Source organism: Lampetra fluviatilis, chromosome 52, assembly GCF_964198595.1.
Source record: "Lampetra fluviatilis chromosome 52, kcLamFluv1.1, whole genome shotgun sequence".
Taxonomy (NCBI): domain Eukaryota; kingdom Metazoa; phylum Chordata; class Hyperoartia; order Petromyzontiformes; family Petromyzontidae; genus Lampetra; species Lampetra fluviatilis.
In genome coordinates this window covers 1,913,793-1,932,499 of record NC_136326.1, presented here as the reverse complement: position 1 = coordinate 1,932,499, position 18,707 = coordinate 1,913,793, and the positions used below count along the sequence as shown (strand labels likewise).

Below are 18,707 nucleotides of genomic sequence, written 5' to 3'. Positions count from 1 at the left end.
TGTACTGTCTGTGTGGGTGGCTGTGTCCACGTGTGTGTGTGTGTACAACGAGCGGAGCGCCGAGTGGCTAAAGCACAGCAAGTTGACACAGTAGGGGGCACAGGTGGTGCATCAGCCAGTCATCTCGGTCATCTCGGTCAGTCGACCCGTGGCACCTGCTGGGTCTGCCCCGTGACCTCCTGCCAGCGGGCGTTCGACACTTCACGTGGCCTCAAGGTGCACATGGCCTGGCACAAGCGTCGTGGTGACGTCACCGCCACTTAGTGGCGAATGGCGGTTGTTGTTGTGTGTGCATGTGGCTATGGTTGAGTGTCTCCGTCTGTGGTGTATGCCCAGTACGGTGTCGCATGTGTGGTACCTTTTGTTCAGCGCGGACACAAACATACCACCAGGTAGCGAGCACCACCACGGATGTATGTGTCTGATTAGCAATGTGTTTCTTGGATTATGTACATACACTTCTGTGACTGTCTGCATGATGAATGTGTGTGTCTGCATGTCTCTGCATGCATCATATGCCTGTGCGTTGCGTCTATGTCTTTGTCTGCGTGATGCATCTGAGTGTCTGCATGCGTCTGTACGTCTGTCTGCATGTATCTGTGTGGCTATGTATGTCTATCATGCATGATGTATGTCTGTTTGCATGATGTACCTATGTTTGTGTGTCCGCACGCGCCTCAACTGTCTGTCTGCGCTACGAACCTGGCGACCCGAGTTCGATTCCCACACACGGCCAACACCAGTGTGACGATTATCTGAATCGGTCCTGGGCCTCCCCTAGGTCGACTCGGCCTCAAATGAGAACCTGGTGCTGTGCGTAAAAACATCGCCACTGGGGAGACAAAGGCGGCCGGGCGTGGTGCTGGCCACCCACCCCCTCGTGTGCCGTTCTGGCCTTCATAGGTGATCTCTAACACCACTTGCCCCAACAGTCTGTTGGGCTATACGGGTTTTTTTGCCTTTGTGTGTGCATGCTCTGTGTATCTGCATGCATCTGTATGCCTGTCTGCATGTATCTGTGTGGTTGTGCTAGTCTGCATGTCTGCATGTATCAGTGTGGCTATGTATGCCTGTCTGCATGCATGCGAGATGTAACCAAGGCTCATGTGTCCGCATGAGCATCAACCGTCTGTCTGCATGTGTCCGTGTTGTGCGTGCTCTGTGTATCTGCATGCGTCTGCGTGCCTGTCTGTGTCTGCGTGACGCATCTGTGTCTGCGTGACGCATCTGTGTGGTGGCCGTGGCTGCTGTTGTGACTCGGGGTCTCTGCGCAAGCCGCCGTGCTACAGCTGTAACGCATTGAAAATCACAAACCGTGCCCACAGTGGCGCAATTAATAACGATGCTATTTATATCTCGGTCCCTGCACGACACTGGCTGTGCCAGCAACAAAAAAGGCAAGAGTATGGATTGCGCGGACTGCAGGGTAAAACTGGGCAGGGCAGGGAAATGCGGCACGATAGGGGGAAGCAAGGGGCAGGGAAGAGAAGAGGCAAGGGAGGCAAAGGGGGCACGCCGAGACAAGAGTTAGGGGCGGGCAGCCACGTGGGTTTTCGCGGTTGTGCTGTTACGGTATCTCCGATGTGGGGGGGAGCGTACCGTCGCTTGTCTTCTTGGCACGACGCCGTCCGACGTTTCGCTCCACGTGCTGGGGAGATTTAATCGGCAAATAATTCGACCGTTTCGGGATGTTTCGAAATCCAGCTCCCAGCACGCGGAGCGAAACGCCGAACATCGCGCAAAACGACACGCGCGGTACGAGTCCGAACACAGCGCACCGGGGGCAAGGGCGGGTTGGGGTGGCCGGGCCAGGACAGGCAGGCAAGGGTGGAGAGGGTGGGCATGGCAGGGTGGAGAGGGTGGACAGGGCAGGGTAGAGAGGGTGGACAGGGTGGAGAGGGTGGGCATGGCAGGGTGGAGAGGGTGGACAGGGCAGGGTAGAGAGGGTGGACAGGGTGGAGGGGGTGGACAGGGCAGGGTGGAGGGGGTGGACAGGGCAGGTAGAGAGGGTGGACAGCGTGAAGAGGGTGGACAGGGCAGAGTGGAGGGGGTGGACAGGGCAGAGTGGAGGGGGTGGACAGGGCAGATAGAGAGGGTGGACAGGGCAGGGCGAAGCAGGCCAGGGTACATCCAGTCAACTTAACAACACAGAGAGGTCTGCATTGCATGTTCGAACGCTCTCAGACTCATCCAGACCACCAGCTCAAAAATAACTGAATGCGTTTTATCGTTCGGAACCACCAACCCAGAGGGTTGAGAAAATGTGGCCGTCCCAGTAACGGGCAGCGATGAAACAGAGACGACAACTGCGGACCGGTTTCATCATCGTGAGGACGCATCAGTAAGCGCGGTACAGTCATCAATGCTCGCCGCTTCCATCTGCCTCTGGGAACCTTTGCCCCCCTTTGATCTTGGATACGAGATAAGATCTCGAGGCTCCAGGGACATCCTCTCAGCTTTCGTTGGTGACCTTGGCCTGGAAGGATGTTGCCTCGTTCCGAAGCCTTCGAGGACCTGGATCGCGATCCAAACTCGGTCCCGTGAACTTTGATTTTGAAATTTTCGCAGCGTGAATGTTCATAACAGCAATTCTAAACTGTTGACCGATTCCTAAAAATTTTTTTTTAAATAAACAATTCATGCCGTGGTTTTGCGAACCACTTCTAGCACTTTCAGCAAAATGTTGAGAAACTCTTTATCAGACGCAAAGGGTGAGTGCAGGCTGGAAATAGGCAATACTAAAATAGGGGGTAATGTCAGGGCAACATAGATTTTGGCAGGCAGACCCAAGCAGGACAGGCAAGAATGCCACTGAAAAACAACCACGTGAACTGATGATCCAGCACTCAGTGATTCAGTCGAGTTTGCCTTTTCATTTCATGTTGCTACCACCCATCGGCGGAGTTTGACTTCGATATTTGGGGGGGGGGGGGGTGGGAGACATGGGTCCGCTTTGTCCCTCTCGCTATGAATCGCGGGTGCAGTTAAAGAATAATTATATTAATAGTAAACTACTGAAAATAAATTAATAAATGCCTCCTGTTTGGGAGGAGTGTCGCCCCGCCCTCCCCCCGCATGCCCCCGCTGCAACCCCCGCCCATGCTCCTACCCATGGATATTTACCCTTGAACTTCGCTCATTCATACCTCCACCGCCTTACCAGACTGAACGATTCGTCTCATCCACACGGTGTTCAACCACCACAAAACACCCGCAGGCCACAGCACTTCTCCCTGCCGCGCTCATTCCCTCGCTCTGCTCAACATTTGGAATCCCGCTCCCATCATCTCTGCACCCCCGCCCAGCAACGAGCAACATTTTCATCTTCTTGGTTCTTTCGGTAAAGTCACGTAGAAGGGAAGTAATAAAATAATAAAAATTAAACATAATAAAATAATTCTCACGTTTCGGCCACAACGCAAGCAGCCGTCCTGCTTGCATTGTGGCCGAAACGTCGTGAGAATTATTTTATTATGTTTTATTTTTATTATTTTATTACTTCCCTTCTACGTGACTTTACCGAAAGAACCAAGAAGATGAATCCCTGCAGTCACGAAAGCTTCAACTCGAAAGAGAATCCTTTTCTCAATTAAAGCAACGGTGCCGTTTGTGTCTGGCCGCATGGCGCTTGGGGGCCTCTGCGTCTGTGCTCAGCCAGCTACGAAAAAAAACTGCCCGCTGCCACCTCGCGCCCCCCCATTCCACCCCGCGCCCCCCCCCCCCCATGCCACCCCGCCCCCCCCCCATGCCACCCCATGCCCCCCCCCATGCCACCCGGCCCCCCCCCCCCATGCCACCCCGAACCCCCCCATGCCACCCGCCCCCATGCCACCCCCCCCCCCATGCCACCCCGCCCCCCCATGGCTTTGAACCCCACTGCAATGCGTACGATCCTCTAGGGCTAGGCACTGCCGCGTTACACAACAAGAGCCATCGCTCACCCACCTCCTGCACAGACACCGCCAGACACACACGCTCGCACGCGGGCGCACTGGCACGCACACAGCCACGAAGCCAATAGCGATGCCCCTCCCTCCTCCTCCTCCTCATTGGTGCCAGATGAAGCGAGTGCGGGGCCCGTAGCTTATGGGCTCTTTTCTCCCAAAAAAACCGTCACGGCATCTTTAACGTCCACTGCGAAGCAGACGGTGTGTTTTGATTTCTATGCTTAGGGGCCGTCCAAAAATGACGTCACGCGATTTTGGACGGTTTTTGACCCCTCCCCCCCCTCGTCACACGGCGTCACAAAAAGTCAGACCCCCCCCCCAAATATGACGTCACAAAGATCTGCCCCCCCCTACCAAAATAAAACATGCTTCAAATCGCTTTAAACTATTGTCATTGTAGTGCGTATTTAATGTGGCGCTGCGCTCTGATGTTGTAGGAGAAAACATTTGTTAAAAAAGTCTATTTAATTAAGTAGAACGTGTTGTCTATATTTATTTAAAGTTGCGCATTTTGATGTGACGTCACATTTCTCAACCCCCCCCCCCCTCGTCACACATCGTCACAAATGTCTGAACCCCCCCCCCCAGGTGCGTGACGTCATTTATGGACGGCCCCTTAATACATCAACAGCAGTATTAAAACAATTTAAGTTTTATTTTACCAGGTAAGGCCCCACTGCACTATGTAGCTCTTTTTCAGATGCGACCTGGCCACAAATGATAACTCAACTAAGTGGCTTATCAAGTGGAAATGAACAGTCACCAAATACGCTCAACACACGTTTATAGAAAAGGCGGAGGACCCGGATAAAAAAAATCCACGCGACCATGGGGAGAGAGACACGCAAACTCCAAATATACAGCAGCAGGCGCCAGGGTCGGGATGGAAACCACGACCTCCTGTACACCAGGAGAGGTAGTCAACATCTCCTAGCCACCGTGATGATGATGAGAGAGAGAGACACGCAAACTCCAAATATACAGCAGCAGGCGTCAGGGTTGGGATGGAAACCACGACCTCCTGTACACCAGGCGAGGTAGTCAACATCTCCTAGCCACCGTGATGATAATGACAGAGAGAGAGACACGCAAACTCCAAATATACAGCAGCAGGCGTCAGGGTCTGGATGAAAACCACGACCTCCTGCAAACTGGGCGAGGTAGTTAAACATCTCGTGACCGCGGCCCCCCTATTAACCAGGGCGGCCACGGGGTCCAAACCGCGAACCTCTATAACAAGAGAGAAACGTCGCGGTGACCACTCAAAAGCACCTCGCTGCCCCACAAAATCAAATCCATAAACCGTCACTATTCCAGCTCACGATTCAATCCAAGAATCAATAATTGGTTTGCCATTGCAGAGCGTGTTGCATCTCTTGTGGCTGCAGGGTTTCCATGAACTCGGCACGTACAGCACAACATATACGTAAATCGTAAAATAAATTAACCCGTAAAAACAAAGTTTTTCACTATAAATCCTTTATATGCGTGGCGGCTAGAGTCCTCTCATCCTCTGGCTTGAGATGGCTGCCACCTATGGGTCAGATGATAGCCTGCCACCATTAAGCAATTGGTAATTAAATATAAAAAAAAAATTCCTAAAATGTTGAACATTTTGGAAAAAAAAATTCACGAAAATAAATTGTCACGCACAACGAGTCACATTGGTATTTTAAATTAAATATGAATTTTTTTTTTCCTAAAAAGTGGAAAATTTAGAATTTTTTTTCACGAAAATAAATTGTCACGCACAACGAGTCTGTGTGCAAAATGTCAGCTCGATTGGATCACGGGAAGTGGGATAAAAAACGACCGAAATATTTGCACGGTCGTAAACGCGCAAGCAAGCAAGCAAGTGAACTTAACATAAAGGATTTAAGAATCAATCATTACCCGCCCGGTAAAATGCGAGTGTGGCGCGTGAAAGAATCGATGTCAACCAGTTGCCGTTCCGAGACATCTGCAAGTTGCAGGGTGGTTCCCATTTGCCGCTGAATCTCGGATCGTGCAAGCGGCTCATGGTTCATATTATTTAGAGAGATGTAGCCTCCGTTGTTTTTAAAGACGTTGTGCTCACCGCAGAGAACTGTAACGACACGACCGCCACTCTCGGATAGCTGGAGCCGAATTCTGAACACACCCTCCCGCATTGCCTTGTGGGAGCCTCGGTACCGATGAAGTTAAATGCATTTTTTTTTCCAGTTCCGTTCCAATGACATACACGTGCTACAAATATACACGTACGTCATCGGAATGGAATCGTAAGATAAAATTATTTCGTACAAAGTGTGGCGATCCTACTGAAAAAGAATCGCGAGGCTCGGTGAGGCTTTCCCGGGTAAACAAAGCGCAAAGTGAGTTCGCAGAAACACTCAATCACACTAATGCCCTGAAAAGGAAATGCACATAGTGGGTGACGTTTCGGGCAATGACCCATAGAAAGGCCAGTGAGGTGATGGTTTCAGCGTGATCTCCCACACACACACACATTTCGTACGGTTCTGTTCATGTGGCTAAATTCCAGCTCTGAGAATAAAATGTTGGTTTGACTGTCACACTAAGAGCAGTTTAACACGGAGGCTTTCGTGACCAACATCATCCATAATACAGTTTTTTTTTGGGTTAGATCACGTAAAAATAAAGAAACACGAAGAGCATTACTCTAATCTCAGTAATATGCATCTCTTTGGTAGGGTGGGTGGGAAAGTGTTGCCCTTTACCGAGTGGATTAGAGGTCACGGGGCGGGATTTCAGAGGTAGCTCTACGTATCCGCTTGCGTAGGCCATTCTCTAGCACGAAGGCTTGCACCGCCCTGCGAGACATCCAAATGCATTCTTCCGTTTCATGACGCAGGGGAGAAAAACAATACAAAATGTGCTTTGAAAGGAATCGATGTTAATCAATGGGGGATCGTTAACAAGCCTGTTTTCCATACAGCCCTGCCAACACGGTCTTCGACTTACATTTGAACTCGCGTCGGGGCAGATGCTACATTGGGATTTTTTCCCGGTTTGCTGTAGTCCTGCAGACTCGCTGTTTGGCTGGCATCTGGACCGCGCAGAAAACACGACCGCGTTCGAGAGCGACCGCGTCGTGATTGCTGAGGTTTTACTAAAGCCTGAACACCACGTGTACGGAGTTTTATCATCATCACTATCATCATCGCCGTCACTAACATCCTAAACGTTACCACCACCACGACCATCACCAGTCGACATACATAAGGTGCCTCAAAAAAAATGTTGCATTTTTTTTTTAAACAATTACATTGGAAAAAAAACGGATAATACACTGTGTACATGATTAGAAATGCAATGTTAATAGCTTCAAAAAGTCAAAGGGTCTCCACTTGTTGGCCATCGTTGTCAACACGTGCCTGGAATCTTCTCCAGGTGGTATCCAGAGCCCGGAGGCAGCACATTTATTGTGGCGTCGTTGCAAACTCTCAGAAGCGTTAACATTTTTTGAAGCACCATGTATATCAATATACTGGTAGGAACCTACTGGTTACACCAGCCCACAGGGGATTATTGTGTCCGTCCCTCCGTCGTGCAGGGAGGGACTGGGTGGGGAGGGGAGGGTGGGGCTGGGTGGGGAGGGGCTGGGTGGGGAGGGGAGGGGAGGGTGGGGAGGGACTGGGTGGGGAGGGTGGGGCTGTGTGGGGGCTGGGTGGGGTGGGGCTGGGTGGGGAGGGGCTGGTCACCCCGTGGTGCCCTTGTAAAACTCAACGTTTAACCTACTCACGCCGGCTTGTGCCCGCCCTCACAGTCGGCCATATTTGCGGAATACACCACGCCGCCATTGACCCTGGCCATTGACCGAGCAACCCAAAGTTCCTATCAGCTCCCTCCGCAGGAATGTGTTATATAGTCTTTCGACATTTTTTTATCATCAGTCAATGCCTATCGTCATTATTATCATCACTAATACAGTATGTATAAGTGAGTGGATGGAAATTACATTTAGTTCAACAGCGAATGGGCCAAGTAAACAGTACTTAATTAAATCATGGATGCGGTGGCTGCATCGTGCTTAAGATAACTGAAACACGAATCTGGTGACCGGTCTTTGATCCCGGTCATGGCAAATGTACCAGCCCTGTGCTGACCAGCGCGGTTGAATCAAGGGTGGCACAGTCGGGTTTTTTACAATCGGGTTGAATTGTCTTTTTATATTAAACCCGATCATCTGAGTTTGGGAGAAATCCGGTTTAATTGGTTCTAATTGCAGAACCGCACTTCGCCAACTTCTCACCGATGGGCTTCATCCATTCCAAGCGAAGGAACTCACTGGCGCCCACGATTGTGGAGAAGCTCGTGTTCATCAAGACCAACCTGCCCGCCACATTCTACGACTACCCCGTGCCCGACGGCCCCCATGGCCAGCCAAAAGCCACTGCGAGCATGGCCGGAGTTCACCACCGTGAAGCAGACGGCGTGTATATTTATGGATCATGCGCCCGCAGTATTAACCAGGCTGACCACTGTGCCCGAAGCGAGAACCGCAGGAAACAGCCGGGGAACGCACAACCGCTGGGCCGTGCCACCACCGCAAGTGCGTGCCACCATGACGGGCCCATCGCCATCATCATCAACATCAGCCTCAGCATCATCATCATCACAAGTGGGAGCTCATACTCGATTGCAAGGGACAGCTGGGAACCACGATTTCACGAAACGAAAATGCAAAGGAGATAATCAAAACCACACGCGAACCAGACGAAAGTGAGCATGCATGACATAAAAGAAAAACTCAACACGTACGTCAGTAACACTGTGGCAGAATGATATGACAGGCGACGTTTCGGGCAATGGCCCTTCTTCACAGTACATCATGCAAAAAAACAGCAAAACAAAATTCAACGCAAAGTAACAAAATACAAAAAAAATATATAAACTGTTAAATTATTTTATTTTGGCAGGTCAGGCCCACTGAGCTACAATGTTACGGTGAACACACACGCACGCTGCATTAACCAGGGGGACCTGCTGGATTCGAAACTCTGCAATAAGCGGCGAACGCGCTAGCGCTGGGGCCGCGTCACGGAGATGGGAGTACCCCTGCCATGCAAAATAAACTACAATGCTTAAGAGGCGTTTGACTATATTTTTATCAATTTACTGTTGAAACGTGATGGGATGGGCATTCATACACATTCGTATGTTGCCAGCATCGTTTGCTTCGACAAGAAAACTTTGTATGGGATGGGACATCACGATGTAAAACATAAATTAACTCAAGCGTGAACACTTAAATGAACATTTTCTCAAAAAAAATACCACATTGGATCATGAAATGTTAATGCATAGCTCCTGCCAAAAACCATAAGCACATTCAGTGGCATTCGTACAGTGGCATAAGCACATCCACTCCTTGCTTATCAGACAGTGAAGATGACACGGTTACTTTGTTTAAAGAACAAATGTTACTGGCAAACATTCATATGGGAGAAGACCTGCAAGCTGATCAACATAACATTTTTGGGGTTTCGATTTAAAGCTTTCGTGACTGCAGGGATTCATCTTCTTGGTTCTTTCGGTAAAGTCACGTAGAATGGAAATAATAAAATAATAAAACATAATAAAATAATTCTCACGACGTTTCGGCCACAACGCAAGCAGCCGTCCTCAGGTGAAGAATAGGTCTGTCGAGAACTCTGTCTTCTTTATTATTTCCATTCTACGTGACTTTACCGAAAGAACAAAAAAGATTTTTGGGGTTATTTTAAAGGCGAAATACCCCACCCCATAATATTGCACATAAATGTGAGTACATGGATAATAACGTGTGTTATACCCTGTGGTTCTATGTTATCAGCACAGTGCAGTGCAGTCAAATATATCGTTACATTATTCAATGCTACGTCTTCTCCAACCCGCAAAGACCTGCACGGTGAAGTATGGCTCAATAACCCCGGTCTGCACAGCATGGGGAGGTGCTCATCCAGCAGTGGATTGACAAAAGAATCGTGTGTGTGTGCACAAGTACATCATCATCACACTTGGGAATGAAAGCACTGTGACGCATGACATCAATTCCTGTAATAGGAAAATATACGATTCACCACTCAAATACTTAGTGGGATTCAGGTCTGTGCAGTTAACAGCACCACCCACTCACTCACCTACCCGCCTACCGTTCCACTCCGTCAATCACACACTGACATGTCTACCCACCCACTCACTCACCTACTCAATTATTCAACCACCCACTCACTCGCCCTCCCACCCACCTACCAACCCACTGACCCATTCACTCACCCATTCACACATCAACCCATTCACTGACTCACTTACTCACCCACCTACTAATCCGCTCACCCCATCACTCAACCTTTCAAACCCACTCAGCCACCCACTCACCTGGTTACCCACCATCCCACCTACTAACCTTCTCACTCAACCACTTCCTGCCCCACTCACCCACTCACCCAACTACCAACCTACCCACTCATTCACTCACCAATTCATACATCAACCCATTCACTCACCCACTCATTTACTCACCCACCTACTAATCCACTCACCCCATCACTCAACCTTTCAAACCCACTCAGCCACCCACTCACCTGGTTACCCACTATCCCACCTACTAACCTACTCACTCAACCACTTCCTGCCCCAATCACCCACTTACCAACCTACCCACCCATTCACTTACCCATTCACACATCAACCTATTCACTCACTCACTCATTTACTCACCCACCTACTAATCCACTCACCCCATCACTCAACCTTTCAAACCCACTCAGCCACCCACTCACGTGGTTACCCACCATCCCACCTACTAACCTACTCACTCAACCACTTCCTGCCCCAATCACCCACTTACCAACCTACCCACCCATTCACTCACCCATTCACACATCAACCCATTCACTGACTCACTTACTCACCCACCTACTAATCCACTCACCCCATCACTCAACCTTTCAAACCCACTCAGCCACCCACTCACCTGGTTACCCACCATCCCACCTACAGTATTAACATCCTCACTCAACCACTTCTCGCCCCACTCACCCACCTACCAAGCCACCCATCACCCCACTCTCCCAACTCCTCCTCACCTGCCCACCGCCTCACTCCCACCCACCCACCAATGAACCCACTCACTCCCCCAGCCCTCAACCCACTCGCCCTCTACCTCGCCGCCCACCACCCCGCAGTAGTTACCTGCTCGTCGGCCCATCCCCGCGGCCAGCACGGCGGGCAGGCACAGCAGCGAGGGGAAACCACCCAGCCACAGGAGGCCCAGCAGGGCCACGTGCGTGGGGGGCACGCGCGCCGTCAGCCGGGGGGGCGCCGTCGCCACCACGCCCCTCGCGCCGCATCCACCCTTCCCCGCGGCGTCCCCCCGCCTGGCCCTCACCCGCCCGGCGGCCCTGCCGGCCCCGTCCAGGGGGAACGCCGGCAGGCCGCGCGACGAGGGCCACGCCGCCGGCAGCGTGTGCCTGCGCGCCCAGGGCCCGCCGGCGCCGAACCGGCGGGCCGAGCCCCGACAGCCTCGGTCGTCTTCGCCGTCGTACGAAGAGGAGGACGACGAGGAGCCGTCGAGGACCAGCTCGCTGTCGAGCTCCTCCTCGCGTTCCGCGCGCAGGAGGCTGTAGCCGGCGGGGGCAGGCGCCGACGTCGCGGGCGGCGCCGGCGGTGGAGACGACGGCCCGCGAGCTGCGGGATCGTCCGAGGAGGTCACCGGGGAGGTCACCGAGGAGGAGGGCGGCTCGGAGGAGCGCGGGGCGCGCAGCAGCGTCGGGGAGGCGAGTAGCGCGGCGCCGTCGTCGGGACGCCACGAGTCGCGCACGGAGCGCGCCAGGTGCAGCGAGCGCAGCGCGCGCGACCCCCCCACGCGCCCGGGGTGGGCCTCCCCGCCACCATCACCTGCTGGCGGCGGCAGCAGCAGCAGCAGCAGGAGCGGTAACAATAGTAGCGGTAGCAAAGAAGATAATGTTGAATCAATGCTGCATACCTGCATTGACATGAATTTTTAAACATTTGACAAATTAAAAAAAATAGAACACAATCTGAAAGTATGCAGAGGAGAGATACATGCTTAGAACACATGGATCAGAGAACAAACGAAAATTCGACATTGTTCGGGAAAGTAATAGGGCTTTGGCATTATAATCTGGAGAACACGGTAACGCGCGGGGTAAGGCAAGCTCACCTGTCTGGCGCCGTGCGACGCTTTGCTCCATCGCAAGGCTGCACGGCCGCTTGACCTGCGGGCAGCAGGCGACCCCTGCCGCCACCACCACCGCCGTGGTTCCGCGACCCCTCTCCACAAGCTCCCTTTCACCGCCCTCGCCCGCCAAGCAACCGCTCGGTTCCATCTCCGACTTGTCCAGCCGCCCTCCGGCACCGGCCGCCAGCGCCGGACGGAGGCCACCATCGCCGTCACCACCGTCACCTTCTCCTCGGGTTGTTACCGCGACCGCCGATGGTGCAGGGTCGACGGGGAAAGGACAGCCGCTCCCGCCGGCCTGTGGCTTCACGCGTTCCACCACCGCGATCGACGCTCGGCGCGGCTTGAGAGTCGCGCTCGCCTGCGGGTAGGGGTCGCCGCGATGTCATTTCTCACGACACGATACGAGATGAAATTTCGTGACGATTATCGCGATGTCAGTTTCCCGTAACTGTGTAATCGTACTCCACCATTTCTATCGTCTTGTTTTTTGTGCTTTGGTGCAGTTCGTGTACGAAAAAAAATTGCTTTTAAAGTTTACTTTACAATCTACAACACTTATACTGCACATGCTTTCAGAAAATTGCGTCATCATATCATCTCCATGCCGTCAATTACTCCATAAAACGTATTGCAAAGCACTCGTGTAGTTGGTAATATCATGCTCCTGTGTATTGTAAAGCAAGAATTGGGGGTGCACCGTATAATCTGGTAGGTTTGTGTTACGTGTATGACCTGAATTGTATACTGTAACTGTATCTTACTTTCCAGATCATCTTATCATCCAGAAAACAGTATCTTGCTGTGGATTTCACACCTGATGATGATTGCTTGTGTTGCAATCGAAACGTTGTGAGAATTATTTTTTAAATTTATATTATTTTATTATTTCCCTTCTACGTGACTTTACAGAAAGAGCCAAGAATATAGTGTCTATTTTGTTTTACTTTATTTCCCAGTGCACTTTAATTATCATTAGTTCATAAATATTGTCAGCAAATTAGATATATGGGTAAAGGAGCAGCCCTAGGAATTGCTTGCTCACTCCACTCCAGGCAGAGGGCCCTCCGCTATCAGGAGTCCCCGAGACTCTTATTGACGATTTTATTTATCCAGACGTCCTGAAGGAGTTAAAATAAAGTATTTAAGAAGCATTTAATGCTCCTACGGTCCCGTCATGCCGAATTGTAACTCTCTCGGAGTTTCTGTTCCCCCCCCCCACCCACCAATGTCGATTGGCGTATTGTACCGGGCTCGCGTTTTGTTGCAAAAAAATTTACCCGTTAAAACAAAGTTTTTCACTATAAATCCTTTATATGCGTGGCGGCTAGAGTCCTCTCGTCCTCTGGCTTGAGATGGCTGTCACCTATGGGTCAGATGATTGACTGTCACCATTAAGCAATTGGTAATTAAATATAATTTTTTTTTTCCTAAAAAGTGTAAAATTTTGGAAAAAAAATTTCACGAAAATAAATTGTCACGCACAACAAGTCTGTGTGCAAAATGTCAGCTCGATTGGATCACGGGAAGTGGGTTAAAAAACGACCGAAAGATTTGCACGGTCGTAAGCGCGCAAGCAAGCAAGTGAACTTAATATAAAGGATTTAAAAATAAAAATAAACCCATACATACAACAACAAACATTTAATTCGCCACGTGAATGACCATATGAGGATATCACGCAAAAACGGACGACGCAATTACCAGTGGATCTCATATTGTGCGGCGTATCCGAGCGTCGCGACATCACCGCGACCCTACCTGCGAGGGAGACTCGGCATCGGACGACGGCGACTCGACGCCCGAGTCCGTGCTCAGGAAGCGCGGCAGGGGCCGTCGCTCGGCCGGACGGGCCCATGGCCCCTCGGGCGTCGTGACGAGGCCGCCACCGCCGCCACCATCGCCGCCAACGCCGTCGGCGCCCACCAGGATCACGCCCAGGTCAGGGGATGAATCCGAAGGGGAGTTGGGACTGTCCTGCTGCTGCTGCTGCTGCTGTTGCTGCTGCTGCTGCTGTTGCTGCTGCTGCAGCTGCTGCTTTGCCACCAGGGAATGCGGCTGTAAGGAGACGGGGAATGTGGCTGCTGGCGACGACGCCATGTCCATTGTGGCAGCGGTGGTGGTAGACAATCGGAGGTCCGGTTTGTTGCGACTCAGTTGCAGATCGACAAATGCTTCCTTGTAAAGGGGTTCAGCGAACGGAGAAGCCCTGGAATGACAACGAAATGCAGGACATTGTGCGTATTCCTCTCCTTTAGCGACAGTGGTGTAACCCAATGAACACTCTTTGTTTTTTTTTGGTAAAGTCACATAGGTAAAATATATAATAAAATAAAATAAATGAAAACAACTCATCTTCTTGGTTCTTTCAGTAAAGTCACGTAGAAGGGGGGAAAAAAACATAATAAAATAATATAATAAAATAATATAATGCAAAATTATAATAATATAATAAATTATTTTTATTACTTTTTTACTATTTCCCTTCTACGTGACTTTACCGAAAGAACCAAGAAGATGAATCCCTGCAGTCACGAAAGCTTTAAATCGAAAACAACTCAATTAAATCACGACGTTTCGGAGGCAACACAAGCTTCTTCCGTCTTCAGGTGGAACCGTTACAGCCAAAATCACTTACGTGACTTCACCGAAAAAAACAAAGAGTATGAATCTTTTCAGTCATGAAAGCTTCAAATCTAGAACCCAATGAATGTCGGAGGGGCACGCGCTCTAGGCTACCAAAGGGAGAAAAATTGGATAGAGGGCCCAATTTAACTTCTTGCATCAGAGCCCATGCAGACCGCACTACTGCGCCACCGGTTGGTGGTCCAGAGCGAACACTTATTTTCCACATTCCTACGTCAAGGACCAGTATATTCATCGGACAATCACTGTTGACTAACCACTTATGTATGTTTTGTCCTTGTCCAATTAATTTTTCAAAATTGTGCAATTGGCATTTTTTACGAGATGAGGTTTCTATTTGGAACCGTCACAGAGCAGTGCAACCCGGCGTGTTGGAAAACGGGCCACGGAAGAAGACATCACATCACCGAACTGTGATATCTCACAGAACAAGAAGTTGTTCGTGATATCTCCAGTTCCCAATGTTTTATTCACAGGGCGGCGCTCTGTTGGACATAACCTGCCACACAGAGAAATCTTTGCCCATGAGAGTCAAACTGATATTTTATTTTTCAGAGCTGGAATTTAGCAACATGAATTTAACTCCAAATTTAGTTATAGGGTTTTTTGTGTGTGTGTGTGCAATCACTGGAGACCAGGCTGAGACCATCAGCTCACTGCAATTGAGAAACTTGGAATCAATCCCAGAATCACGGTGGTGCTGGATCAGTGCCCTGATCATAAGCCACCCAAAGACCTCAACACTTATACTATCGACAATGTAGATATGATGGTTCAATTGACATCTCAACCTCAATATGAATTCGCCAGAAAGTGATAGCCAGATTCTCAGCCCCGGTGCAAACAGGCTGGCAACAAATACACATATCAGTGACAACCACGTACCCCCAAAGCCGACACATCTGTTGTGCATGCCAGTCACCCATCCAAGACCTATACAGGCTCAACTCTGCTTAGTTTAAAACAGATCCGACGAGATCAGGCACATTCAGGGTGATTTTGTCAGAGGCTACGTTGTGAGCGGCAGAGGGCAGAGTAGCAAAAGCGATTGTCGCACTGTGCTCCCCAATGTTCCAAACTGCGCTCACCAGCACGGCGAAGCACGGTCAATAAAGCCCACAACCCGCACGGCGTGATCCAGCAGTGGAGTGACATCAGAGGATGTACATGTACAAATACATATAACATTGGTTTAAGACCATAAGTGTAGAAATGCTATCTTACCTCTGCCTCTTCGGTCCGTCGATGATTTCCAGTTGCGATTCTCATATACAAGCTGTTGTACATGTCTGTCGAGAGTGTATGTGTACGATTCACGGACACATTTGAATTTCTAAGAGAACGAGTTCAATTGAATACGAGATGATAACAGCGGCTTGAGCTGAGCATCATCGCGCTTTTATCACCGACTGAATTTCTCCCCCCCCCTAAAAAAAAATCTAACACTGCAGATAGCTTAATAATTCATCAGTTGTGAAAAAATACACCCACATGGAACTCGCGGCTGTGACAAACACGCAAGAGTCGGCCTGCAGTTATCAGCAAGCTTATTTTTTTTGTTTATGAAAGGGTCCATTATTGCGGCTCAGTGAAATTCGGAAGGCTCTCACGCTACCACTCTCAGCCTGGCGGATTTCTGAAGGGTCCATTATTGTGGGTCAATGAGCCTCAGGACCTTTTCCTGGAAATGTGGGGAAGGAAGTCAAGGTTTGTATTTTTGAGTGATAAAAGCCTTGAGAGGGGGGTGCATAACCCTCCCCTTGTGAACGTAAAATTCTCAGAGTGTTCTTAAAGATGTTCAAATTAACGGGAAGTCACCGAATGACTTCAATGGATGGAAGTTGATGATGGCTGTGTCCGAGCACTGAATCCAGTCACCTGTGATTACTCAAGTGTAACGGAGCTGATGGTTTTGGACTGGTCACCAACGACTGAACAAAAACATAATATAATTTGGCTTCTTAAAAAAATCATACAGGGATAACATACAATACAGTGAGGATTCATAGAGTTTAAATGCCACACCACCTGTCCAAATGCCCCATAGAACAGTGAGATATGGGCAACGTACGGTGCGAAAGAAGTTCAACATAGATACATACACCCAGAACATGTACATCCATTTTTGCCAATCGACTGCTGGATGAGGGCCACCCCATATCGTGTGGGTTCAGGGGGTTATATGACCACACCTCACCATGCTGGTCAGTGCAGGTTGGTGGGGGAGCACAGAAGTACAGTAAAACAATCGATAATGTTGAATTGCCCTCTGATGCCCATCACTGCCCATCACCTCCCGGAAAGTGGCACGCGTTGGAGCAGGGGTCAGTCTTCCCTCCCCCTCTACTATTTTAACATTATCCGATTACAGTGGCGGCTCATGCAAAATCTCTCAGGGAGGGCAAATGTCTGGATGATTGATAAGGATAAGGTCCACCCATGCAATGGATAAATTAACAGCTTAAGCATGTAAAGGCAACTTTACTTCTTTAATATTAATGAAAAATAAAGTGACTCTTACAATACATCTTGTTTCTTTCTATACTCACTATTAAAACAAACCACTCAAGTTTCTTTTATTAAAGATTCCACTAGGTGGCGACAAATTATATTGTTGGATGAAACGTGCTTACGTATGATGACGTAAGCACGTATGATGACGTAAGCACGTTAGGGCGAGCCCTCCCGGAAGCCATAGAGAATGCATTGCAGCGCCCCCGTTCGAAAAAAAACATCTTTGAATGTAAGTCTATGGGACCACTCGGGGCGATTCTCAGCTGGAGGGAAATCGCCCAAAAAGAGGCGGTACTCCACAGAACGTAGCATGACGCTGATTGGACTATATCCAGAGGCACAGTGACGGCTAGCGTGACTCTGTGGTTGAATGACATTGGTGGTGCGTCGCCCAATCGCCCTAATGAAGAAACCGCCCCTGTCCGATTAGTCAAATAATAATCAAACCGATGGGTGTAATAAATTACACTACTTATATAATCGGATAGCTCGACTCAAATATATTTCTTTAGGCCAAATGTATAAAGGATATTATGTGGCCGACAAGTGGCAAACCACTCAATCTTTAAACTATTTAAACTAAAACTACTTTTTTTGACCACTGAGCTATATAGCTCTTTTAAAGAAGCAACCTGGCCACAAATGATAACTTAAGGAAGTTGAGTTGTCATTTGTTGTCCATATCGCAACGAAGTTGAGTTATTATTATCGAGTTATAATTATAGCAGCCAAATACTATGAACGTACGTTGATTCTAAATGTGGAGGGGAAACCCAGAGGACCTGGAGAACAATCCAAACGACCACGGGGAGCGAGAGAGACACACAAACTCCAAATATACAGCAGCAGGCGTCAAGGTAGGGATCGAACCCACGAGCTCCTTCATACCAGGCGAGGTAGTTAACATCTCCTAGACATTGTGATGATGATGATGAGAGAGAGACACGCAAACTCCAAATATACACCAGGCGTCAGGGTCGGGATCGAACCCACAATCACCTGCATACCAGGTGAAGTAGTTAACATCTCCGAGCCACCTCGAACCCACGACCTCCTCCATACCAGGCGAGGTAGTTAACATCTCCTAGCCAGCTCGAACCCACGACCTCCTGCATACCAGGCGAGGTAGTTAACATCTCCTAGCCACCTCGAACCCACTACCTCCTGCACACCAGCCGAGGTAGTTAACATCTCCTAGCCACCTCGAACCCACGACCTCCTTCATACCAGACGAGGTAGTTAACATCTCCTAGCCACCGTGATGATGAGAGAGAGACACGCAAACTCCAAATATACAGCAGGCATCAGGGTCGGGAACGAACCACGACCTCCTGCATCCAGACGAGGTAGTTAACATCTCCAAGCCACCTCGAACCCACGACCTCCTGCATCCAGACGAGGTAGTTAACATC

General features: G+C 49.7%; 1 protein-coding gene across 3 annotated transcripts in view; it reads right to left on the bottom strand.

Moving 5' to 3' along the window:
* Positions 1–18,707, bottom strand: part of LOC144949079 (reticulon-1-A-like) — a 56,392-nt gene that overhangs the window by 36,539 nt on the left and 1,146 nt on the right. Inside the window, exons 1-4 of one of the 3 annotated variants that reach the window (XM_078878911.1) lie at positions 16,006–16,162; positions 13,897–14,344; positions 12,118–12,496; positions 11,127–11,834 (exon numbers count right to left, since the gene is read on the bottom strand). In XM_078878911.1, coding sequence (XP_078735037.1) covers positions 11,127–11,834; positions 12,118–12,496; positions 13,897–14,241 — 1,432 coding nt within the window. In that variant the 5' untranslated portion in view covers positions 14,242–14,344; positions 16,006–16,162. Of the gene's footprint in view, positions 1–11,126; positions 11,835–12,117; positions 12,497–13,896; positions 14,345–16,005; positions 16,163–18,707 lie in introns of those variants that run through there. The other 2 variants (XM_078878910.1, XM_078878912.1) reach the window with 2 other exon arrangements.